The 27184-nt window shown below is 37.3% G+C and overlaps 1 protein-coding gene across 9 annotated transcripts in view; it reads left to right on the forward strand.

The window, feature by feature from the left end:
• Nucleotides 1-27184, forward strand: part of Dcaf6 (DDB1 and CUL4 associated factor 6) — a 169501-nt gene that overhangs the window by 58787 nt on the left and 83530 nt on the right. For all 9 annotated transcript variants that reach the window (XM_023706302.1, XM_023706303.1, XM_023706304.1 and 6 more), the window contains exons 4-6: nucleotides 6183-6368; nucleotides 22309-22422; nucleotides 25203-25338. In XM_023706302.1, coding sequence (XP_023562070.1) covers nucleotides 6183-6368; nucleotides 22309-22422; nucleotides 25203-25338 — 436 coding nt within the window. The remainder of the gene's footprint in view (nucleotides 1-6182; nucleotides 6369-22308; nucleotides 22423-25202; nucleotides 25339-27184) is intronic.

The following is a 27184-nucleotide window of genomic DNA, read 5'->3' on the forward strand; positions in this document are numbered from 1 at the left end:
CATGACCTATGGACCAGTATGTGGTCTATTTTAGAAAATGACGCATGTGCAGTTGAGAAAAATGTGTATTCAGCTGTGTTTGGGTGAAACACTCTGTATATGTCCACCAAGTCCTTTTGTTTCAAACTCTGGTTCAGTTCTGTTATTTGTTTGCTAAGTTTTTTGTCAAGTTGACCTATCTTTTGGAGATAAGGGTATATTAAGGCCTCCTGCTAAAATTGTGGTATTGGATATCAGATTTTTCATGTGCATTAATATTTGCTTTATATAGTTGGGTGGTCCCGTGTTTGGTCCATACATATTTATGAGTGTTACCTCTTCCTCTTGAATTTTTCTCCTAACCAGTATATAGTGGCCTTCTTTATTTCACTTGGTCATTGTTGGTTTGAAGTTGAGACCGAATGAGAATAGGATTGGTACCCCTGCTTTTTTCTGAAGTGCTGGGACATTTAGTATTGTGTTTCATCCTTTGACTTTCAGCCTTTGAATGTCTTTATGAGTTAAATGTGTTTCTTGTATACAGCATAGTATTGGATTTTGTTTCCTAATCCACTGTGCCAGTCTATTTCTCTTAATTGGTGAATTGAGTCCATTTACATTGATGGTTAGAATTGAGATGTATTGACTTACGGTTGCCGTGTTATTTACCTGTTATCGTTTACTCCTTTTTCCCCTGTGTTTAATTGCTTGCCCTATTTAGTTGGTTGCTTCTGATCTCATTCGTGGAGTTCTGATCGTTTTGCTCCCTCTCTAGAACATCTTTCAGTACCCTTTATAAGGTTGGCTTTGTCATTGCGAAATTGTTTAGCTGTTCTTTGTCATGGAAGTATTTCACTTCTCCATCAAACTTGAAAGAGAGTTTTGCAGGGTATCGTAGTCTTGGCTGGAATTTTTTTCATAGAGAACCTGAAGTACTCTGCTCCATGCTCTTCTTGCCTGCATGGTTTGTGAAGAGAAGTCAGCTGTAATTCTGATTGGTTTACCTTTGAATGTGATCTGCTTCTTTTCTCTAGCGGCTTTCACTAGATTATTCTTGTGCTGAATTTGTGGGATCTTGACTGTTATATGTCTCGGTGTGTTTTTCATTGGGTTGTGGTTCCTTGGCGCTTTGTATGCTTCAGTTACCTGAATGTCAGATTGTTTCCTCATATTTGGGAAGTTTTCTGCAATTACTTCTGCCCATATTTTTTAATGTCATTTGTATTGATTCCTTCTTTTTCATTGATGCCTATTAGTCTCATGTTATTCATCTTTGCATCATCTTGCAGGTGATGGATTATTCTTTCCTGCATCCTTGTTGTTTTTAAGAGATCCTTTCTTACCTTTGCAGTAGCTGCACCAGCATCTTCAAGATCTGAAACTGTCTTCACATTCACTTCAATGGTTTTGCAAGCTTGTGATTGAGATTTTAATTTCCTCTATATCTCTTTGACTCTGCTTCATGCTGTTTCTTTTCTGTATTGCTCATTCAAGGAATCCGTCATTTTTCTAATCTCTATTTTTTTTTATCAATATCTTTTTTAGAAACAGTTATAAATTCTTTTACTGCAGTGTTTTTCCAGATTGGGTTTCCAGCCTATGTTTCTGTAGTTGCTTCTTTACTTCAGATGCTATGAGTTCTGAGAGTTCTTTTTTTTTATTTCAGTAAAGAATTGTGCTCCGATTTCCTCTATATCTTTCTGCTGTTGCTTATTTACTATCGACGCTATTAATTCATGCATTTGAGCTGTTCTAGTGTCCTCCGCACTTGTTCTGGGTGGGCACTGTGTTTCCTCTATATGTTTCTGCATTTGATTCTTTACTGCAGATGTTATTAATTCAGGGATTTCCTTTTTTATTTCCAATCTGAGTTCCTCTATACCTTTCTGCAGCTGTTTCTTTATTTCAGAAGCCGTTGATTCATTGCTTTCAGCTGTGTGATTCCCAATTTGTTCTGTGTTAGTGTCCTCTGCACTTGTTACGGGTGGGCTTGGGTTCTGAGGTTGCATTTTGTTCCTTCTCGTCATTTTGTGGAGCACTGTCTTCTGACCTTTGTTGTAGATCTTTGTTGTAGTTATAACCTTCGCACGTACTGAAGTTCATGTTCAGCTCTACAAAGTTTGGATTTATCCAGCTGTGCCTGGCTTGGGTCTGGCTGCTGTGCTCAGCTCCTTCCCGCTACTGCCCCTGAGGGTAAACCTGTCGTGCCCCTGTGGCAAGATGTTCTGCTCCTGGACTAGCTGGGTGGTTCTGTTGTCTACACTCTCTGCAGGCATTGCAGCTGCAAGGTTACACCCTAGGCATGTATGCCAGGCCTGAGCTGTGCCTGGAGGGGGCAAGGTAAAGTAGTGGGGAGAGGAAGCTCTCCCACACATTCACTGGGTCTGGGTTAGGACTGGGTCTGGGGGTTCTCAGAAAGTGGCAGAAATTCCTACTCAGCAGGCAGGTTGGGGGAGGTGCTGCGCAGTGGTAGGGGGCGTCCCAAGGGGGTGGGAGAGGGTCTTGCCCACGCTGCGCCTGGGCTGCGACCGTTATTTGGTCCCGCCGGCACAGGGTAGCAGGAAGCTCTCCCACACACTTACTGGACCTGGGCCAGGAATAATTTTTAAAAGATCTTGTGTTTCCTTTTTTTTTTTTTAAAGAAATGATTCTAACTTTGCATGGTTCAAATAGAATACATACATTCTAAAAAATAAAAAATACTCTCCCTTGTTTCCAGTTTGAGAAATGATTCATCAGATTGTAGTGGTAAACATTACAATTATAACAAGGGTTTGTCTTTTTCAGTTAGTGATCTTAATCGATCCTGATCGGTATTGTATTAATAAGTTTTCCTTTGCTGGATACAGTACCTGTCGCTCACAGCTTATAGAAGGAAAGATTTAACTTAAATCACAGTTTGTACATAGTACAATATGAAACCATCATGGCAGAAGAGCATGGTAGAACTAAAAAGCACCTTCGATGATGGGGATCAGAGAGCAGAGCATGGAAACAGCACTGGAGAGGACTGAATGACAGACCATATACAGTCCCCAAGGCCATGCCCCCATGACCCATCTAGGCACACCCAGGAGCATATTCCAATCTGCTTGGCATTTCTTAATCAGATATCAGAATTAGTAGTCACACCCCCCCAGCTTTACATGCGAACATATCTCCTTGAGTTGTATGTAATCTCCAAATATAAAGCAAATGTACCGTTCCATCTAATACAACTTTTACATGGAAAGCTAGAAATGTGGTAATACCTTTTCCAAAGTCTCAGCAGTTGCAGCATTTTTCAGAAACATAATTCCAAGTCCCTTCGGAGACTCAAGGCAGTAAATACTTACCTATATACACATGAGGACTCATTCTTCCAACAATTCCAAGTTCTGTATGAATACATTTGGGGCGAATAGTGTGTAATGAAGTTAAAATGCTAGACTGAATTTAGAGAATGTTTTATTGGACTTTACATTTTAGCATTTTTTGAAATGGGCAGTCAGGAAGATTTTGAGCATGCAGGTGATACAATTTATATTTTTAGAAGATTGCTCTGGCTGCATTTAGAGAGTAGAGTTTGATCACTGAAGTAATCCTGGTTAGAAGGATGATGGCTGAGACAATGATAAGAGTGTTGGAATGTGTGAGATGTGGTTTGAGATGTATTTTGGCATTTGCTGCTGGATTTGATATAGTGGACAAGGACAAGAAAGTAAAGATTGATTCCTTCATTTTTTTTTTTTTTTTTTTCTTGGTCATCTGTATTGGATGTGGATGCCATTGAGATGGGGAATACTATAAGGGGGAAGTAAGTTTAGACAGGGACATCTTAAAATCAAGAGATTTATTCAAAAGTACCTTGTATTACTAATTCTCAAATTAATAAAGGAATCCTTTTCAGTTTATAGTCGCTACTGAAGTAGTGAGGCTTCTGCTTTTACTAATAAAGCTGTATGTAAAACTGTTAAACAGAGTAAAGCCACAGAGTGATAACTGCTGAATATGGTGATAAACGTGCAAAACAAAGGCTTGTTTGACTAAGAAATTAATGGCTATATGAGAGACATATATAGTTAGCTGCTCAGCAAAACCATCTGTACTGACAGAGTTCAGTACCCTGATAGCTATCTTACATAATGATTTCACATTAATTTTTCTTTATATTCCATGACATTGACATGTCAGCTAGTTGTTTCATAGTATGTCTCAATCTGAATTTGTCTGTTTGCTTTTTCTCTGAGTAGACCAATATCAAACATTTTTGAGAATAGTTCCTCACAGGTGGTATTATGATTCATGTTAGTCAGAATCATAATCCAGACTGTGGGGTGGTATATATGTTGAGACCTTGAAGGAATTATTTCCTTTTAGAAGTCTTTCCTCTGTCAATTTTCATATTAATTAATGATTATTCACTAAGTTAGTTTTTGTAATTGATTGGTTTTGAGCCCAGGGCCGTTGAATTGAGCTATACCCACCCCCAGCCCCCTTTTTGTGACAGGGTCTCACTAGGGATGGTGGTCAATTTAAGTAGGGCACGCCTAGCTGAATTGAGTCAGTGTGTTTCTGGGCATGGAAGACCCATTTTAAGGAGGATTTTTTGCCTGAGCAGCGTATGGGAAGAACGTCAGCTCATTTTCTCCAGACGAGCTTTGGCCATTCCGGAGGTGCTCCTGCCCTCACCATTGGCAAGGATGGCTGCTGTTCTCTTTGAGGAGCTCAGGTCTTTACCCTGAGGGCCTTGGGCGTGGTCTGCGGTCTCCTGGCTTCTAACACCAGCGGGTGAAAACTCGTCACCTTCTGGTGCTGACCCTTTGCTCTTACAGGGCAGAGCCCTTGGTCTTCCCTTGTGGGTCCTTTGGTTGTCTGAGGTGGACTTGTATGTGACATTGTCATGGGCTCCAGGCCTTCTGGTCTCTAAACCTTGGGCAGGATTTTTTAGATCTCTAGTACAAGGATAGATGTTTTGCACTCTGCAGGCCGCCATTGTAGGCCATGCTTGTAAATTTCTGTGTCTTGCATTAAGTCTGATTCAGAGCATGTGCAGTCCTTTGACTGCCACAGGCCTGTAAGCTTTTGTAAGCACTAATACACCAGGTTGCTCAGGCTGGGATATAGGCATCCATCTCATGCCTAGTTTAAAGCAGTGATTTTTAAAATCGGCATCCTTTCTACTAATTTTAAAAATCACCGCTTTAAACTTGATTGATGGAATGATTACATTGGAGAAGATTGAACATAGGACTTTTTGTTTGTTAGACACTTGTTCCAGAACTTAACTATACCATCATTCCAGGCTTCTGTGCTTCTTTCATTGTTTTTTTTTTTTTTGCAGAACCGGGGATTGAACTCAGACTCTTGCTCTTGCCGGGGAAGCGCTTATTCTCCTGAGCCATCTCCCCAGCCCATTATTGTTATTGTTATTTTTGAGAGTGTCTCACAGTGTAGTGCAGGCTGGCCTTAAACTTGCTTATGTAGCCCAAACTGGCCTCAAACTCATGGCGATCCTCCTGACTCAGCCTCGTAAGTGTTAGAATTACAGGTGTATGCCACCATACCAAGCTAGATTCTGTGTTTATTACACAGAGCTTTACATTTGTGGTAGCTTTCTATTATTCTAGCAAAGTACCTGAGATACATAACTTCTAAAAAGAAAGGCAGTGCAGATGTGGTAATACTTACAATCTCAGTGCTTGGGGGGCTGAGGCAGGAAGATCACAATTTTGACCCCATCCTGGGCTACATAGTGAGTACAGGGCCATAATTCCCACATTGGACCATCAAATCAGTCACAAACTCTAGATTCAGCCACCTCTGAAAAGCTCACCCCCGTGACTACATCAAGCTTTGTGGGGAGACATCTAGATACAAACAACCATAGTAAAAACTCTGTCCAAATAGTTCTTTCTTATTTACTAATATTTTATGAGTGAGTGAAAAAAAACCAAATAGGTAGAAACATCCACATTTGGTTTTCATGGCATTATTTCAGTTAATGGTATTTAGTCTTCTCATTTCAGAGGGAACAAAAGGAAAATATGTGAAGCTTGGATTTTTCCCTAATTGCAGTAATTTGGAATTGAATGATACTGTAGTCTTTTGTTGAAATGAGGCTTATTAAGGAAAATTTATGACTGGCTATAAGTGTATTAAATGCAGATATTTCTTCCTAGTAATAATAAATTACCATGGACTACTTTCTCTTTATGTTTTAGGTTTTGACAACAATTCGTTCAGGTCACAGAGCAAATATATTTAGTGCAAAGTTCTTACCATGCACGAATGATAAACAGATTGTATCCTGTTCTGGAGATGGAGTTATATTTTATACTAATGTTGAGCAAGATGCGGAAACCAACAGACAATGCCAATTTACGTGCCATTATGGAACTACCTATGAGGTACAACATTACGATTCTGTGTATTAGATGTAAGCAAATGTGTATCTTTTGTATAAATGTGTATGCATGTGTGCATTCATGCAGAGAAATTATTGACAAGCTAGATTTTAGAAAAGGACTTGAGAAAATTTATCTCAATAGACTTGTGGATCAAGTTAAGAAATAAAATACAAGATATATAAGATGGATTTGTAGTTGAGCAAAATTTTCAACATACAAAGCCTTAGGGAACACACTCAAATCATATCTAGATTGTAGCATTTATCAGATTTTCATATCACAAGGAACACTAGTGTGGTAGACTGAAGTCAGGATTTTGTTGGATATTGCTAATCTTCAATCCTGAGCTGAATTCAGTGAGGCGGTATGAGTTTAAGACGATTGTTATCCTCTATTTTATTCAGAATGTGGTTAGATCTTTAATGCATTTTAAGTTTATTGTTTTTATATATGTAAGAGTGAAGCTTGATTCTTTTACATATGGAAATCCACTTTTCCCACAAGTAATATTTGTTGAAAAAACTGTTCTTTTGCACGGTATATTCTCGGTGATTTTGTCAAAGATAATTTGAATATATACGTGAGAGGTTATTTCTAGATTCATTAATCTGATCTATTGGTCAATGTCTGATGTGATTTGTTTTGGCAGTACTGATTGTTGAGCCCAGGGTATTGTACATGGTAGCCAAGCATTATAACACTGAGCTAAGTCCAGCCTTCTTATTTTAAGATAAAGTCTTGGTTAATTGCCAGACTGGCCTCCTTCGACATCAAGAAGTGTGATGGTTATAGTTATTGTTAATTATTGTTATTTTTTAGGATTATGGTAGCTATTTGAAGCTCTTAGTGATTCCATATAAATGTTAAGGTTTTTTTCTATATCTGCAAACAATGCTGTTGGGATTTTGATAGAGGTTACATAAGATCTGTATATCACTTTGTGAGGCATGGACATTTTAATAATAGCGAGTTTTCTGTTCCATGGAACATGGAATTTTCCTCTTGTCTTTTTAAAATTTCTTTTTTTTTTCTTCTTCTTTTATCTATTTTTCTTGACAGAACCGGGGATTGAACTCAGACTCTTCGCACTTGCCAGGAAAGTGCGTATTCTACTGCGCCATCTCCCCAGCTCCTAAAAATGGCAGAAGGATTTTTTTTTTGGCGCGGGGGAGGGGGACAGTTTCCAAATGCCTTCAGGGCAGGTTTGGCTGGCTTGAGTTGTGGGGATCAAACCACAGCAACCTGAGCCTGACTGCTTTGTTGAAGCATCCACTTAAAGAACTGAGCTAAGGGGCAGGCCCCCTAAACTTTCTTTCAGTAATGGTTTTCCATGTATAATTCTCTTGCCTCCATGATTAAATTAATTTTTAAGTATTTTATTTTTGATACAAATATGAAGTTGTCTGTATGTCACTTTATTTAGCTGTGTTTCCCATACTCATCAGTGATGTTAAAATGATAGGATTGCTTTTTTTTTTTTTTTGAGTGAATAATATCCTGTTATTTACGTTTGTTCATGTACACAGAGGCACAAACCACATTTTGTTCCTCCAGCATCCATTAGTAGACAGGGTATTTCTGTCTGATGGCTATTGTGAGTATTGCTGAGATGTACATAGGGCAGTGCATATTTCTTTGAGATAAGTGAGTATATTTCCTAGATATATACCCTGAAATGTGATTGCCATTTCCTCTGATTTTCCTTTTGAAGATCCTATTTTCTGTAATGCCTATACAATTTAGATTCCTATCAACAATGCATAAGAGTTTCTCTAACTCTTCACAAATACTCATTTCTCATCATTTAGCAATAGTTATCATGTCAGGTGTGAGGTGATAGGGATTTGCAGTTCTGAGCCCCTTTTCATATATCTGTTGATCATCTTTGTAACATTTTTGGCCCTTTTTAGGGATTATACTATTTAGGCCCTTTGCCTATTTTTAATGAGATTAATTTCTTGTATGTTATTGAGTTATGTGAATTTCTTATGTATTTTGGACATTAACCCATTACTGATATATTGCTTACAAATACTTTTTCCTGTTACATCAGTTGCTTTTTCATTTTGTTGATTTGTTTGCTGTGCAGAAACTTTAGTTTGACGTAATTCATATTTGTCTACTTTTGCTGCCCACGTTCTGGGTGTTTTACCTAAAAAATCATTACTGAAAGCATTGTTATGGAGGTTTGCTTCTGTTTTATTCTAGGAGTTTTATGGTTTCAGGTCTTACATTTAAATATTTAATCCACAAGAGAAAGGAGGAAAGAAGGTGAAGAAAAACAATTAAGATGTGTTATGTGCGTGTCCCAATTCCCTATGGTGAATGTAATCATTAGATACTGCATGTACTAATAAAAACTGGAAAAATTAAAATAAAAATTATTTAACCTACATTCTTGTATGTGATATAGGATCTAATTTCATTTTTCTGTGTGTCAGCACCCATTTTCTTCATTCATTGAAGAGACTATCCTTGACTGATTGTGAATTCTTCCACTTCTGTTACACATTACAGACTACATGTACTACATGTTGACTGCATATGCATGGATTTATTTACAGGTTTTATGTTTTTGTTGCTCTGTTTTTATGTTACTACCAGAATGTTTTGGTTATCATAGCTTAAACTAGAAGTCAGGAAATTTAAATGCTTTCATCTTTTTTTTTTTGGTCGGGGGAGAGGGAATCTGGGAATGAAACTTAGGACTTTGCGTTTGCCAGGCAGGCACTGAACTACCCTGGCCCTTGATCTTTAATTTTCTTGATCAAAATTACTTTAGTTATTAGGGGTCTTCTGTGGTTCCATATGACTTTTTAGGAGTTTTTTTCTATTTCTTTGAAAAATACCATTGTAATTTTTTTTTTCTGTATGTAGAACAGGGTCTATAGGGTCTCACTATGTAGACTAGACTTGTAGTGGTTCTCTTGTTTTTAGCCTCCCAAGCACTGAGATTACAAGTGCATACCATCATGCATAGTCTCAATTGGCCATCTCAGGGGCGGGGCCGGCAGGACCATTGTAATTTTGATAAATACTGTATGTAGTGTGTATAATCATTTGGGTAGAGTGGCCATTTTTGTTTTTATTTAAATTTTAAAATTTATTTATTTATTTGAGACAGATTCTCCTGTCTTAGCCTTTCCGGCACTGGGATTACAGGCGTGTACCACCATGCCCAGTTTCAAGGCTGGCACGGCACCCCCGGGGTTCTGGGCCTGGCATGGTATGCAGTACCTGGGATGAAACCCAGGTCCTTGCAGTTGCCAGGCAGGGGCTTGGACCACTGAGCTATCTCCCCAGTCCAGTATGGTCATTTTGACAATATTGATTCTTCTATGTCATCGAAAAGTGCTCTTTATTCTTGTCCCTTTCAATTTCTCCTGTCAGCGTTTTATAGTTTATATTAGGTCACTCACCTCTCTGTGTACATTTCTTTCTAAATATTTTATTCTTTTTGATGATACTGTAAATGGGGGTGCTTTCTTCTGTTTTAGATTATTTGTTGTTTATACTACTGTAGAAAAACTAACCATTTTTTCCCTGCTGGCATTTGAACTCAAGGCCTACACACTGAGCTAGAGTCCTACCCCTTTTTAAAATTTCTGAAACAAGGTCTTGCTAAGTTGTTCAGAATGGAGGAGTCAAACTTTTAGTCCTCCAGCCATAGCCTCCCAGCCTCTCAAGGTCCAGGGTTATATAGCCATATGCCACCCCACCTGGCTTCAACTGATTTTTTTTCTCTTTTTTTTTTAGTGTATATTGATTTTGAATCTTTCTTTTTTAAAATTTTTTTATTTTTAGGGAGAGGTCTACAGGGTGTTCAGGGTCTCACTACTAGATCGGACTCATAGCGATCCGCCTGTTTACAGCCTCCCAAGAGCTGTGATTACAGGTGCATGCCTCCATACCCTGTCTCAATCACCATCTCAGCACGCTCCCAGGGGCAGGGCCAGCATAGCAGGCCTGGGGATTGGAACCCTCGGCCCTTGTGCCTGCTTACAGGTGCTTTAATCTGCTGAGCTATTTGGCCGGCCCCATGAATCTTTCATTTTTATGAAATCCCTTTGTTGGGTTTCATAGTTTTCTGCTGGAGTCTATTGGATTTTCTGCATATTTCATCTACAGAGAAAGATTTTTACTTCCATTTTGATTTTGATTTCTTTTTCTTGCTTGATGCTTTGTCTAGGACGCAAGTGGGAAGACTGGAACACCTTTTTTTTTTTTTTTTTCCTAATCTTAAAGGAAAAGTTTTCAATTTTGATCCCTGAATATGTCTACTATTAGGTGTGGATAGTATTTTAAAAAATTAGGTACTACACTCTTTTTATACCTAGTCCTTGAGACTTTTTATTATGAAAGGATGTTGAATTTTGTCAAAGGCTTTTTATATATCTGTTGATGTCTTTTTTTTTTTTTTTTTTGATGTGTCTTTTGTTCTTCTTGTCGTATGTCATATTTGCTCATAGGTGAGTGTTGAGCTATCTTTGTATTGCCAGAATAAATATCATCTGTTTATGGTGTACAAGTCTTTTAATTTGTTGTTGAATTCTGTTTGTTACCATTTTGTTGAAGATTTTTGTGTTTGTGATTGCTAGTGTTACTGGCCTATAATTTCAAAGAGGAAATCTCAGAAGAAAACTTTAAAAATATACTGAGACTAATGAAAATAGAAATACACGCACATCAAAACTTATGGGGAAGCAATTGTTAAGGCGAAGTTTACAGTGATTAAATGCCAACATTAAGAAGAAACTACTTCATGTAAACACCTGATGTTACTTCTCAAGGAACTACAGAAAGAACAAAGTTAAGAGCTGGCAGAGGGAAAGAAGTAACAAATCCTAATAAAAGTAAATGAACTGGACCTTAGAAAAATAATACATTGAAACTGTCTCATTGGTGTTTATCAATAAAATTTTGAAAAAAAAATAATATAAAAGATCAACAGAACTAAGAGTTGGTTCTTTGAAAGCATACAATGACAAACCTTTAGATAATCTAAAAAAGAAAGAAAACTCAGTCATAAATGAAAGAAGAGACCTTATATCTAATGCCACAGAAATACAAGGATCATAAAAGAGAATGCTATGAATGATTATATGCCTACAAATTGATGTAGAAGAAATAGATATATTCAGCCTATCAAGATGGAATCATGAAGAAATAGAAAATTGGAACAGACCAATTACAAAGTAAGGTTGAATTTTTGTAGAAAATGACCCATCAGAGGAAAATCAAGGAGCTGATAGCTTTTCTACTGAGGTCTATGACACATTCAGAGAAGAGCCACTGCCAGTTCTTCTCAAGCTCTTTTTAAAATTAAAGAAGAGGAAATACTTACAAACTTATTTCACAAGGCCAACATGTCCTCAGTGTCAGGGCCGAAATTCGTAAGGTTTGTTTTATTGTAAAGTTATTTTCTTCATAAGTCACTTCAGAATTATAATTTCTAAATTAATATGTAACAGTTTTGTTTAAGTTAACTACAAGATAATTCCATAGAATACAGAAATTTTGGTATAGCATCTTTTTTCCTCTTCCCCTGTTAATGCCAGTTGTATCTTTCTACATTTTAAGTACATGAATATAATTTATTATTACTGGTTCTTGTTATCATTTAATTCAGAAAAAGAAAATAGAAACAAGAACATTTGTGCTTTTTAAATATTTGTATGCTTTAGCTTTACTAGTATTTCTTTGTATGCTTTTGAATTAATAATGTCCTTTAGCTTACCCTTAGGTATTGCATTTAAAATTCTTGTAGCTCAGGTGTGCTAGTGATGTGGATTTTGAAATTCATTTTTCCCTCACTTTTGAAGGATTGTTTATTGAATATACAATTCTTATTAATTAGAAATATTTTTCTTTAACTGTTATCATGCCACTTTTGTTTTTCCTGAATTCTCTTGAGAAGTCCATTTTTAATTCTGTTTAGGCTTATTTTGTTCAAGGCTAAGACTGCTTCCCCCTTGCCTCCACAGTTGTCCATCTGCCTTCTGATAATTATTTGTGCAGATCTGATTTGTCCTAATTTATTCTTTGACGTTTTTGCATGTGTAGATTTATATTTTAAATTTAAGAAGTTTCAGCAATTATTTCTTGAAATACTTTCTGCCTCTTGGTCTGTATTCCTCTAGCACTTCTTTGGCATATGTTGGTATGTTTCTGCATCTCCACTCAATGTTCGTCACTTTTCTTTCTTTTTCTCAGCCTGGGTATCCTTGCTTCAGCAAGGTACCTCTAGTACTTCTAGTACTTACCTTCACTGGTTTTTCTACCACTTTAAGTAGGCTGTTGAGCCCCAGCAGTGAATATTGCTTTAATTATGAAATTTTTTAACTCTAGAATTGAATTGTTTTTAGCAATGTCTCTTTTTAACACTCTCCCTAGACATTTTTCTTATGTTTTCCTTGACTTCTTTAGACATGAATTTTGATCAGCTCTCAGCACTTTGCGTTAGTAATATGAGCCAGAAGCCTGCTACTTTGAGGGAGCAAGGAATAAAGAACAGAATCTGAGTAAGTGTTTTGCCCCTTGTAATTTTGGCAAGCTGGGAAATAGGAAACAACATATTTTTGGAGGCTCCCTGTATGTTCTTTGTTCCTTTATCTGGGACATTATGGACTAGTGGTGTGTAAATTTAGAGTTTGGTAAATACCAGAAGGTGGTGTAAATGCAGCTTGTTTACACCAAATTAGTTATGAACATTTTTTTAACCTTTTTTTAGCCTTCAATAAACATAAAAAGTTTCAGCGGCTCGAGACTCACTTAGAACCTCTAGGGACAAAGCTGCTGAGTCCTCTACAGCTGTATTAATCCAGTCTTCTCGTTGTTTCTTTTGGCTCCGACTGATTGAATACAACACATTTGAATAGCTGATTTAAAGCATTCTTTTAGTTCAGTTTTTGTATTTCCTCAGCAGTTTCCTTTGAAACTCCACCCTGTGTGGAATATACTTTTGTTTCTTTGCATGCTTTGTGATTTTTTGCTAAGACAAACTTTTCAGATAACAATGTTAGTTTCTCTCCTAGGATGTTATTCTCTGGTGGGTTTCCTAGACTAGTTCTATAAAATTTGTGGACACTGAAGCCTCTACATTGTGAGTCCCATATGAGTTAGTGACTGACAGCTTCCCTTGACTGTCTTCAGTCTGTGGGAGCGCTCTGTTTGCCTGGACACTCCTCTAGTGCCCCACCAGCGTACAGCTCTGCCTTAACACTCAAATACAGTGTTGGACTTTGATTTCCAGGGGGGTCAGTCCACGGCCTTAGGAGTCTGCCTTCCCACAGAGCAGCAGTCCAGACCTAGGTCTCACTCCTGTTTGTGCAAAGTCTGCAGGTTACCTAGGGGTGGTGTACTAGGGCCTTCTTGGGCACATGGACAACTTTACCACATCCTGTAGTTTTTGAAGCCCCAGAAATATTTTATAGTTGTTAAAATTTTCCAGCTCTACTGGTTCTCCCATTTTTGCCTTTAAGGTTTTTGCTCCGTGTTTTATTTTACTTACGTTGTTGCTTTAAGTGACTTAATGTTAAATCATTACTGCTGATTTGGGAGGGCAGTACTAGAAATTTAAGCTAATGCCTGCATACTGTGCTATTTACAACTCTTTTTTACAATTTTGAAACAAGGTGTTGCTGAATTGTCCAGGCTGGGCTTGACCTTGAAAGCCTCCTGCCTTAGCCTTCCACAGCGCTGGGAAAGCAGATATGCACCACCATGCCAGGCTTTATTGCTAATTATTTTTGACATATATCCTTAGGGTAGACTATTATCATAGCATGGTAAATTCTTTAGAATGGAGCTTTTTCACTTTGAGAAAAGTCTCCATTGTGATAGCTTTTTGAAGGTGGGGCCTTTTGACTTCCCTTGGCTGGTGAGGTGCTGGTTTTCACAACTACTATAGATGCAGGGCTGGTGGTTTTTAGGGCTGCCATGGAGTAAACAAAAACCAGTGTTTCAGTGCATTTATGGAGGAGTATTGTTTCCAGTGGTCCTTATTTGGCTGTTCCAGATGTGCTACTGCTGTCACATATTTTTCTCCATCTTGTTGAGGAAGGTTACATTGCAGAAAGAGTTCTTAAGTGATATATATTTGTTGTGGTGGTTTAGTTTTTGCAAGGGAAACTGTACAATACAGGACACATAAGATTGTTTATAATGAACCGCCCAGAGAATCATATACAAAGAGTGCAGGTAATCTGTCCACACACTGAAGATCAAAGAATCCAGCTGAGGGCCTGGATCCTAAGGTCCTCTAGAAGTCCAGCTGAAGACCTAGAGCTCATAACAGTGCCTCCCACAAGTCCAGTTGGAGGCCTGGAGCCCATCACAATGTCTCATATAAGCCTGTTTCATGGATCTGTGCTGAGAAGGCCCATGGGTCAGTGGTAGAAGCTAGAAAGTTTATGCCAGCAGGATAAAGGATCTGTGCTAGCAGGCTGAGGGATCTGAACTGGAACCAGGAACCAACACTCAAGGTAAGAACCAGAGCCCTCCTGATAAGTACCACAGCCATCCTTGGCAACAGTGAGGTCCCAAGCTCCTCTGGCAATGAGGAAAGCTGAGTTCCCATCTAGAAAGCCAATGTGACAAGCTTCTCCAAGATACTGAGCAGTGCACTATCATCCCTTGTGCAGCTAGGAGGTGATGCTGAAGATGAGGACCAGAGCTCCCCCAAAAGGAACCACAGCCATTCTCAGTGATAACGAGATCCTGATCTCCTCCAGCAAAAACAGCCAAATTCACCAGGAAAGCCAGCACAGCTAGGTCCTCCAGCAGGGTAGCCCAAGAGAACCAGGAGCCTCCAACAGCCTCTTCAAACAACTTTCCTAACAGCCTCTCCAGTTCTGCCTCTTGTTGCTGACAGCACCCCTCAGTCCTCAGGTGGGCTTTTCACACCCAGCACCAGGCTAGCTCAATTCAGCTGGGTGTAACAAGTTGACCTTGAGTTAGCAATCCACTATATTTGTGTAAGGTATCATAATTAGCACTAATTACACTTAGGAATATAATTATTTTACTTTATAACTGTGACGAATGAAGCTCATTTTTAAATAATTCAGTAAGTACATGAGTTACATTATTCCAGTTTGTATACATGAATTTCTATAGGAAAATGTGCTCACAAGAGTTTGGTTTGTAGGCAACACATTTGGGACCACTCTTGTTTCTCAGGAACTATTCTTCCCTTTTTAGGGAAGGGTCTACAGGGTGTTCAGGGTCTCACTACTACAATGGACTCATAGTGATCCGCTTGTTTACAGCATCCCAAGACCTGGGATTATAGGTGCACGCCACCACACCCAGTCTTGATTGCTGTCTCAGCGCGCCCCAAGGGTGGGGCTGGCACGGCAGGCCCAGGGAACTGGCCCCTGTGCCTGCTTGCAAGCGCTTTAATCCTCTGAGCAATTTGGCTGGCCCCTCAGAGACTATTAACTTGTTCCCCATTCCTATTCCCCATTCCTTTTCCTCAATAAATTTTCCTACTTTTAACCTGTATTGTTCCTTAGGATTTATTCTTCAGTTTTGGAGAACATGAACTCAGTATATCTGATGTCTGCCATTTCCCCTATATCAGTGTGATACTTCCATTTTTGTCTCATATTTTAAACTTTCTAAGTGTAGTATATAAAGAAAACTACAAATACTAAAAATATGTATCGTATACAAAGTAAAAGTGACCTTTGTATGTACTAAAGTCATCAGAACTGAGTCAGCAAGTCAGAGTATTTCTTAATAATACAACCATTTCACAAATAATAGTTCAGTTGATAAAAGGGAAAAATGGCATTTTTCACAGATATAAGATAGTTTAAAGCCTTGTTTTCCTAGAAATGTGTACTCATTTGTGTTGGGTATGCTTTTTCTTTTTTTCTTTTTAAAGGTTTAATACTTAATTCAGAGTTTGAAGTTGGAATGAAGGAACTTGGAATTGTGTGGAAAATTTCCTGGCAAGCAGGGGGACTAAATGCAGACTCTAGTTTATCTGGCTAAGTTTCCAGGCTCCTCCTTAATTAGTCTTCATGCATACCATGCAGTTACAATATCACACAGCAGGACCAAATTCTTTTTGACATAATAGATTGCCACCAGAAATTTATGAAAGAAGTTCTTTGATGCCAAGAATGATTAAAATCTGATTAATATCTAAACAATAACAATAACACTGAGGATGGCAATCTGTAATAGTAGGTTCATGCTTGGAGTGCCTGTCATTCTGATCCTCCGAATATGGGCTGCTTGCCATGACATGCCAGCTGCCGCTGTGCTCTCTCGGGTAGATGATTGCTCAGAAAGAAGGGGGTGGTGAATAAAGGCAGGAGACAGGAAAAGGAATGTTGTGGAACTGTCCTGCTTCAAGGTTGCATATGGCCAGATTTTTGGACTTACGTGTAAACATAAGAATTACTTAATTTGGGCTAGGGAGATGGCTCAGTGGAATAAGCGCTTCCCTGGCAAGTGCAAGGGCCTGAGTTCATTCCCTGGTTCCACCAAAAAAAAAAAAAAGAATTATGTAATTCTTTATACCTATGTTTTAAATATATTCTAATTTTTAAATGTTTTTTCATCATATTCTGTAGGGACTTAAAGTTCAACATATCAACACTTGATGAAAAATACCTGTTCCATGTTATGCCTAAGATGCTTGATATTCAGACAGACAGTAAGGTTAAGCTGTGTTGGGTATACTTTTTCCAAGTTTCTTCTTGCATTGTCTAAATCTTACTCTGTATTGGTGGCAGAATTGTTCAATAGAAGCAAAAGACTACTGGGCTAAAATGCAAATGTTGACAGGTCTGGGCCCCTTCTGGTTTGCTTTTCCAGTTCCTAGAGGGCAGATATATTACTTGAATCCAGGTCCCTCTTCTCCCTCCCCTCTCTCTTATTCCCTCGCCCCTTTTCCCTCCCCCTCCCCTTCTCCCATCCCTTCTCCCCTCTCCCTTTCTCTTCTCTATCCTTTTGTCTCTCCTTTTCACTCTGCTGTTCCTCCTTTCCTGTCTTTGTCCTTTTCCATTATCTCATCTTCTCTTTCCTCCCTCTTTCACTCACAAAGACTCTTAGAATTTTAGTTGGTCCACTTGTATGATTCAGGATGCTCTTCTCACTTGAAATCCTTGATCACACATATATAGTTTCTTTAGCAACTGAAGGTGTAATACTGCATGTTCACAGTTACTAATAATAAAATGCTGACTTTTTTTTTTTTTTTTTTTTTTTTTTGGTGCCAGGGATTGAACTCAGGACATTGCAACTTGCCAGGCAGACGCTTAAGCCACTGAACTATCTCCCCGACCCCAAGATGTTGACACTTTTTGAGGGACCATTATACCACAATGATAGAAAACAAAGGTTTTCTAGGTCAATTTTTGAAAGTATGATACACAATAGTGCTCACATCGGATGTGTGCAACTTGATGTGTTTGACAAAATACACTTATAGAACAATATTCTTAGAATACACCCCTAACAGACCCCTGTATACCTCTACTATCATTTAAAGGTAACTATCAGTAAGTCTCTTTCTCCTTTAATTAACAGCATTCAAGACCTTTTTTTTTTAAAAAAAAAAATAGTTTAAATTTTGAAGCAGGATCTTACGAAGTCTTTAAATTGGTTAGGCTGGGCTTGAACTTGTGATCCTCCTATCTCAGCTTCCTAGAATGTTGACAGTATAGATTCTGTACCTCCATGTCTGCCTCTAGTAAAATAGTTTCTTAAGTAGTGAAGAGTAATTTTGCCTTTTTGAAAATTATATTATGGGTATGTGTTCTTGTTTCTTTGGCTTCTTTCACGTAATAGGCTTGTGGCTTTATGTTTTGAGAGCAGTGATTGTTCATTCTTATTGCTGATACAGTATTTTGTTTTAGGAAAAGATTACACTTTCCAAAGGAGATCCTGTATGTGTGTGTGTGTGTGGGGGGGGAGGTGCAAGGATTGAAGCCAGAGCCGTATGCTCATTAGATTAGCACTTTACCATGCAGCTACATTCTCTGCTGTGGCAGAGTTTTCATTTCTATTCTGCTGTTGGTTATTTGGTTTATTTCCATTATTTGGCTAATATGCACGGTGCTGCTATGAACATTCTAGTACACATCTTCAGGTGCCCATGTGTGGGTTTTAGTGGAGTTGCTGAGTCACAAGAAAGGCACACTATCCATGATAGCCATTGTCACATAGCTTTCTGTGTGATTGTACTATTTTGCACTCTCATTGACTGTGTGGTTGTTCCAGTTGTTCTACATAGGCATCAATGCTTGATATTAAGTCTTTTACATTTTGGCCATTTGTATAGTACTAATTTTTTTCCTTGATGATTAATGAGTCTGGATACTTTCCTCTGGAGACAGTGTTTAAAACATAGGAACATATGTTCCATTATTGGGAAGCTAGATAGCTAATGTTGTTAGTGTCTCTATCTAGTGACAGGGAGAGAGGAGAGGTGTTAACAATGCCCTCTGTGAGTCCCTGCTCCCTCCACCTCTGTCACTTGATATAGATACTAACATGAGAGATGTAATCATTTTGTACTAGGAACATGTACTAATAAAAATGTGCACTAAAAATTTTGTGCTAAAATTTATGTAACATCAAATTTTCCATTATATCCATTTTTAGTATAGACTTCAGTGACATTAAATACATTTATATTGTTATGCACCTGTTACCACCATGTAAGATTATTTTTGAGAGATTGGTTTATTTGCTTAATCATTTCAGCATCTTAGTTTTTTAAACATCAGAGAAGAAAATGTTAACTATAATAAAATGATAAATTCACCTACAGAAAGCATAAAAATTAGGTTTTGAATAGTTTTGAAAATAAGGGAGACCCAGAGCGCAGGCCCGGCGAGTGAGTGAGATGCCTCGGGCAGCTGGATCCTAAATAGACCCAGAGGGCAGGACCGGCATGTGAGTAAGAGGACCCAGGGCCCGTGGATCCTAAAGTGACCTGGAGCACAGGCCTGGTGTGTGAGTGAGACTGCTGGAGGCTCCCGGATCCTGAGTAGACCCAGAGTGCAGGCCTGGCATGGAACCCTTCAGCAGAATTCCCTGGTGGAAAGAGGCTAGAGGCAAGACCCACCTAGCTGATTCAGGAGCAGAACATCTTGCCAGAGTGACACAAAGGATTCAACTCCAACGGCTGCAGCAGGAAGCAGTGGAGCACAGCAGCCAGACCCCAGCCAGATCCAAGCAACACCCACCTGGAGGAATCTGAACTTCGTAGATCCAAACCTGGTGCTAAGGTAATAACTCTATCTAAGCTCTACACCAAAGGTCAGAAGACAGTGGTATACAAAATGACAAAGAGAAGGAACAAACTGCAGTCTCAGGCCCCAAGTCCACCCAGTACAACTGCAGAAGACACTAGCATAGAGGAAACTGGTAATCACATGCCTGATACCTCTGAAATAATAGCGTTGGAAGTAAAGAAACAACTGCAGAAAGGTATAGAAGAAATCAGATCAGAAATAATTTCGGAACTAAAAAATGTAGTAATGACTATAATCAAAGAAGTACTGAGTGCTTCTAAAGAATACGTTGATAAAAAAATAGAGGAGAATATAAAAATGATGGAACCCCTGAATAAGCAATATAGGAAAGAAATAGAATGTATGAAACAGATTCAAAGTGATAAACAGGAAATTAAAACCTCAATCACAAGCTGGCAAAACTGTTTGAATGAAAGTGATAATAGACTTTCAGACCTTGAAGACACTATTGCAGCTAGGAAAAGATCTCTTAAAAACAACTAGGATGCAGGAAAAAATAATTCAACATCTGTAAGACGACACAAAGATGAACAATGTGAGACTAATAGACATCAATGAGAAAGAAGGAGTCAATACAAATGATATAAAAAAAATCAGGGCAGAAGTAATAGCAGAAAACTTCAATATGGGGCAACAGTCTGACAGTGAAGTAACTGAAGCATATAGAACTCCAAATAACATCAACCCAATGAAAACCACACCCAGACATATAATAATCAAGATCCCAGAAATTCAGCACAGGAACAGTATACTAAAAGCCACTTAAAGAAAAGAAACATCACACTTAAAGGGAAACCCATCAGAATAATGGCAGGTTTCTCTTCATAAACCATCAAGGCAAGAAGAGCATGGAGCAAAGTACTTCAAGTCTTGAAGAAAACAGATTCCAACCCAGACTGATATACCCTGCAAAACTCTTTTTCAAGTATAATGGAGAATTGAAGTATTTTCATGACAAAGAACAACTAAAGAATTTCATGATGATAAAGTCAAGCCTACAGGGACTACTAAATGTTCTTAGAGAGAGAGCAAATTGATTACAGCCCCATGAATGAGAATGGAAAGAACCCGTCAAATAGGGCAAACAATTAAACAGAGGAGTATAAGAGGTATACAATAGTAGTCTTTTAGTTATTCCTTTGTGTTCAGCAGTAGAATATTTTCATCAGCACACCCTATAAATGGACTTCTTTTCCACCCTATGGGTCATGATTCCATCTGAATCTACAGGGTGGATTTCAAAGAAATAGCTGTAGCTCAGTCCCACAAGTGACACCTGGCCACCAGTAACTGTCATGGTCATTATGCATGTCCACAACACACTAGAACTTTGTGCGATATCCTGTCCTCAAACTGTTAGAAGTGCTGGTCATTTATTTGCCGTTCCAGTATTTATCTTATGTTTTACTTAGTATTTTTAATTAGTATTTAATTCTCTGAATATTGCTTAATCTTAATTTTTGTTCTAAGATTTATACTGTATCTTTGACTTACAATTTATTTAAAAGACATCGTGTGATATCTTCTCCGAGTATTAGAAACTTTAAAAAGTATATTTCCATTTTCTGTTGACTTTATGTTACTTCTTCCCTGTCTTTTATACACACATACACAACACACATATGAAAAAAATTACGTGTATAACCCAACATATGATTGGTACTGTTTCATAGAAATCTTCAATGACCTTTAAATAAGGGTTCATCTAATATATCTTTTATATAGTCCTGCATAACTATCATATTGAGAGCTCTTTATTGTTCATCCAGGGGCATACTGCAACTTCTCTTGCTTTTTGAATTATGTTCTTTGTTATTTCCTTATGCTACTTCTGGAGGTATTAAAATATTTCAAGTTTATATAACTAGAAAATCTTACTTTTAGCTTTCAAAGGTGTGTTTGCTAAGTATAAAATTCAAAGAGGACAGATCTTTTCTTTCAGTCCTTTAATTAGTCTAGTTTCTTCTTTTCTTTCAGTCCTTTAATTAGTCTAGTTTCTTACACACTTGGTCCTTTTTCTTCTTTCTAATGTGGAATAAAATGCTATTTAATTTTGTTCTTCCATAGCTAATATTTTTTATGTATATGCTTTAATGATTTTTTTTTCTTTATAATAAGTTTTGGACAATTTCATTTTTGTGTATCTTGGTATGATTTTATTTAAATTTTTTGTGCAAAAAGGTTTATTTTTCTTGACAGTGCAGTATTACAAGTTGAACTAAATTCACAAATTTTAAATCTTTAAAATTTATTGCCTACTCCTTTCTACTTTGAGAGTTCTAATTATATGAATGTAAGTTTCTTGGTTTTGACACAGTGAACTATTATGACTGATCTGTAAATTCTTCATTTTTATTTTGGAAAATTTTTATATATTCTTTTATGTTTGTAAATTAAAAAGAAAATAAGGGTGTTGCTCATAAAATTATTAGAAGTTTATGTAAAATTATATTATACTGTCAAGTAATGAGTCATATGTAGCATATCTGATATATACATGGTAGTCTTTTGAATCAGAGTGTAGGATAAGTCATAACTAAGAAAAATGGCATATTTTTGTTGCTTTTACTCCAGTTATTTTGTGAAATGGTAACAGTGTGTCTCAGAGCCACCTGTTTGAATATTCCTTCAGGTTACCTGCGCTTCTGTTTTTTCTTCTGCAGATTATGACAGTACCAAATGATCCTTACACTTTTCTGTCCTGTGGTGAAGATGGGACTGTTCGGTGGTTTGACACACGTATCAAAACTAGCTGCACAAAAGAAGATTGCAAAGATGTAAGGATCCAAATTTTGAATAACTGATGCAAGAAAAATAATGAATATAATTTAAATTTTGCAGTTATTTTTAGAGGATATGATTAGGTGTGAACTTTTAACATTGTTTTGCTAAACTCATAAAAATGTTAATGTCAAGAAACTTACATTTTAATTGTGCATTTAAAATGTGTTTTTGAAAATCTGATAGTTCTTTAGTGTATAATATACAAGATCTGGAAAATTTGTCAGTATATCTTATTTACTCAATGAAGCAATTTAGGCTTACCAAAAGAGCAGTGAGAAAAGTTTGTAAAACTTTTGCATCCTTTTTTCTCCCTCCCTTCTAAACCAGTATTTCTTTAAGAAGATGCAGTTTTATCAACATTTTAATTCAAATTTAGCCGGACATACGTTTACTGTCAGTATTTGCTTTTTAATAGTTTGAAGTTTTTGAAAGTAATTGGGAAATCTTTACATCTTTAGACCCCAGATAACTAGCATCAAGAATTTTTATCTGTTATACAGGATTTAGAGCATAGTAGCCTTTTCTTAGATCATTATGAAGTACAAAAAACAAAAAGAAAAAATGAATTATTATTTTTACTGACAGATGACAAAAAGAAAAGCTAAGAATTCCTAATAATCAGGTGAATATGTGCTACATAGAGTAGTTAACACAGCTTTTTTATTTTTTGGAGTGAAAAGATTATTTTATTTATTTTTATTTTTTTATTTTTTTTGTGGAACCAGGGATTGAACTCAGACCCTTGCGCTTGCCAGGCAAGGACTTATTCTACTGAGCCATCTCCCTAGCCCCTGAAAAGATTATTTTAAAACAGAGAAGAAAAAGAGAATGCAAAGTGGAAATTTAAAAAAAGATCTAGAATTTTAATCAGTTTTTGTGTTTTATGTACATACATAAAACTGTACATAAATCAGAAAGCTTACTGTATATAAATCAGAAAGCAGTGAACTGAAACTTGTAATGTACCTGCTTATGCGTGTCTCTTAGTAAATGTTCAGTATTAAAAATCGTAACTCCAAATTCTTTTAAAATTAAAAAGTGGTATGCAATGTGGTAGGATTTTAATATACAGTGTTGTAGGACTGTGCTTTTCTAAACACAATCATCATGCAAGCAATACAGGGTTAAAAAGCAAATTTATTGTTGGGGCCAGGGATGTAGCTCAGTAGCAAATTGCCTGCCTGGCAAGCACAAAGTCCTGAGTTTGATTCCTGATACAAAAAAAAAAAAGTATTTTTAAAATTTTTATGTATTTAGGACAGGGTCTATAGGGTCTCACTACTAGATTGGACTCATAGTGATCCACTTGGTTACAACTTTCAAGAGCTGGGATTACAGGTGTGCGCCACCAGGCCCAGTCTCAATTGCCATCTGAGTGCGGCCCAGAGGCAGGGCCGGCACAGCAGGCCTGGGGATCAAACTCTAGGCCCCTGTGCCTGCTTGTAGGTGCTTTATTCTGATGAGCTATTTGGCCAGCCTGTAAATGTCTTAATAAAACTTGTCATGCATAGAAGTGCATAGAAGAAAATTGGTAACTAGAAATTCTTTTTTTTTTTTTTCGGAACCGGGGATTGAACTCAGACCCTTGTGCTTGCCAGACAAGCACTTATTCTACTGAGCCATCTCCCCAGCCCCGTTAACTAGTAATTCTTAATCTAACTATCTTAGAATTATGAAAGACATTGAAAAATCAATTCCATATGTTCGGGGTAAAATTCTGAGATCAATAACTAATAAAGTTTCACTAAATTAATAAAGTTTAGCTAATTAATAAGGAACTAGAATCATCAGGCAAGGTAGTATGGAATCAACAATGTATCTTGATATTTTTAAGGTGGTAGCACATACTTTTTAAAATGGTTATAGAAAGATAAGTACTGACATAATAAGACTTACGTGTTGTAGGGTTTGTGTTACATTATGACTTTGTTTTTAAACTGATGAAAATGATTTTACCAGTTAGAAAAAGTATAAATTTTTAAATCAGTTAAGAATATTCTTTTTGTATTTCAATAGTAGTTATCAATAATTAAAATACTGTCAATATCATATAATCATTAGCATGTATCATAGACAAGGTAGATTATACTCTTACCTTTAATCTCAAGTTGTCCAACATTAGCAGGCATTTCAAGTGGTATTAATGGCTTAGTGTTCCATGACACAATGTGTGAATTCTTCATGTTTCTAAAGATTTTTATTATTCAGGAGTATGAGCATATTTAGTGATCATTTTGTATAATATTGCTGCATTGTATGAAAGTTAGTTTTGATAGAAGGTTTAAATTTTGTGATGAACTTTTGTGGCAGTTAGCATAATTGCTCAATCTTTTATTTTTATATTTGGGCTATTTTTTATTTGTTCCTTCAGAATGTATTTCGTGTGCTTCAGATATGGCCATTTTTTTTAATCTCTAAAGTTTAGTATTTAAATATATTGATATTTTGATTACTTCATAAACAAGGTATGTTGTAAGCAAAATCAGTGTTGGCAAACCGTAAACATTTTCTTTATAGTGGTAGATTCTGAAGAGGGGCATTGACTGAGTATATTTGTCTTGGTTTTATATACGCTGAATGTGTTAGAAACAGTTTTTATTAAAGAACTAAAGATTAAATTAAGAAAACCATGTTGATTTTGTACCATTTGTCTTGATTGAGTTCGAATTTGTGAAAAAGCTAATTTTCTTATAATTGAAGAGGAAATGGTTCAAAATTAGTAGAGTTGTTACTTCATGGCTATCTGTAACTGGTACTGTGTTGTCTTTTCTAGGACATTTTGATTAATTGTCGGCGTGCTGCCACATCAGTTGCTATTTGTCCCCCAGTACCGTATTACCTTGCTGTTGGTTGTTCTGATAGCTCAGTACGAATATATGATCGGCGAATGCTGGGTACAAGAGCTACAGGTAAAGAGATAGTGTTAGGAAAAACAAGGGACTGTAACAATTCAAAGAATAAATGCTGATGATATTTTCTATTTAAAAACTTACTTAATTGTAAAATTTCAAGAAACAGATTGTATTTAGATAATATAGATCTTTGCCCCAAAAAAGGCATTTTGCTAAATTTTTAAGATTTAATAGGATAAAACTTTTATAGTTATATCATTTGTAAAAAATTCCGATACTTGGTTTATTAGTTTCCCAGGACCACCATATTAAATTACCAGTAAATGGTTCTCTTAGAGCAATAGAAAGTGAGTCTCTCACATTTCTGGAAGCTTGGCATCTGAAATCAAGCCATCTTGGGGTTGGTTGCTCCTGGACACTCTGAGGGTGAAGCTGTGGCCTGCCTCTCTTCCGGCTCCAGTCCTTACTGAGGCTGCTCTGTGAGCTGAGCCCTACAGTCTACTGTTCTCCGTGTGGCCCTGTGTCCACATTTTCCTGTTCTTAAAACACTGGTCACACTGAATTGAAGTTCCACTCTTGTGATTTGACCTTATGTAATTACATTAACAAAGACTGTACTTCCAAACAGGGTCACATTGTGGAATTTCAGGTAGACATGAATTTTAGGAGAACTCTGTATTTCACTCAAGAGGATAACAGTGAAAATAGTGGAGAGAAATGTTAGGAAGTACAAGTATTAATATGTAGCATAAGTTGCTTATTACCTAAACTACTGTTAAATAAGCTGCAGTATTGAATTTGAATCTGATAAAAATCAGCTGTTTTTCACTATGGGAACCAAACACTTGAAATAACCAATTAAAGCCAGTTTTTTGGGGCTGGGGATGTAGCTCAGTGGCATAGTGCTTGCCTGGTAAGTACAAAGTTGTGAGTTTGATTCCTAGTACAAAAAAAAAAAAAACCTAGTCTCCATTAGCATTTTTCTCAGTAAAGGAAAGCTCAGATTAGTTATATATTAGTTATATATGCAGGCATGTATACATATGTACACTTGTGAGAATGAACGTGTATGCATACAAATACAGACATTCACTACTTTATATTGTGAAAAATAAAGATGAAGGTAGACAGAAGCCAACAATGTTAGTAAAAGTGGGCATAGTGGGGCTGGTGAGATGGCTCAGTGGTCTAAAGCACCTACTTAGAACAAGCTAAGCTAAGCTAAAGCACAGGGACCGCGGTTCAATCCCCAGCACCACATGCCAGCCAGCCCCGCCCCCTGGTGGGCTGAGCTGGCCACACACACACACACACACACACAAAAATAAAATTAAAAATAAATAAAGAAAACTAATTAAAAAAAAAAGTGGGCATAGCTTCTTGTAATGAGAAACCAGTTGTCTTACTTTTCTTGTTGCTCAGGGAAAATACCCAGCAAAGGAAGAAAGCCTTATTATAGAGATTGTAGTCCATAGTCACCTGGTTCTAAGGCAGAAAGCTATGACAGAGGGGTATCACAGAGGAGAAACAGTTCATGGTGTGGCAGCCAGAAGAGAGCAGCAGCGAACAGCAGGGAAGCAGCAAGGGCAGCAGCAGCAAGCCTGTCCCTCTATTTTATCCCATCCAGACTGCCAGGGTGTGCCTTATCATTACCACATCCAGAACTGTGCTAAAGCGCTCAGTGGTCTAATTCATAATCACACACCCTTAACCCCACTCTCTCAGCCTGAATCTATGCATTACATACCCTAGATCCAGCCACCTTCAGAAAGCCACACCTATGACCACAAGGCTTTGGAAACATGTAGATTCAAGCTATATACTGGATGAGCTTTTGGAACTGAGCTATGATTGAGGACTTCTGGCTACTAGATAGTTGCATTGCATGGGGAATAGTCTATAC

The sequence above is a fragment of the Octodon degus genome, unplaced genomic scaffold (genome assembly GCF_000260255.1).
Source record: "Octodon degus isolate 3935 unplaced genomic scaffold, OctDeg1.0 scaffold00250, whole genome shotgun sequence".
NCBI classification, from domain to species: Eukaryota; Metazoa; Chordata; class Mammalia; order Rodentia; family Octodontidae; genus Octodon; species Octodon degus.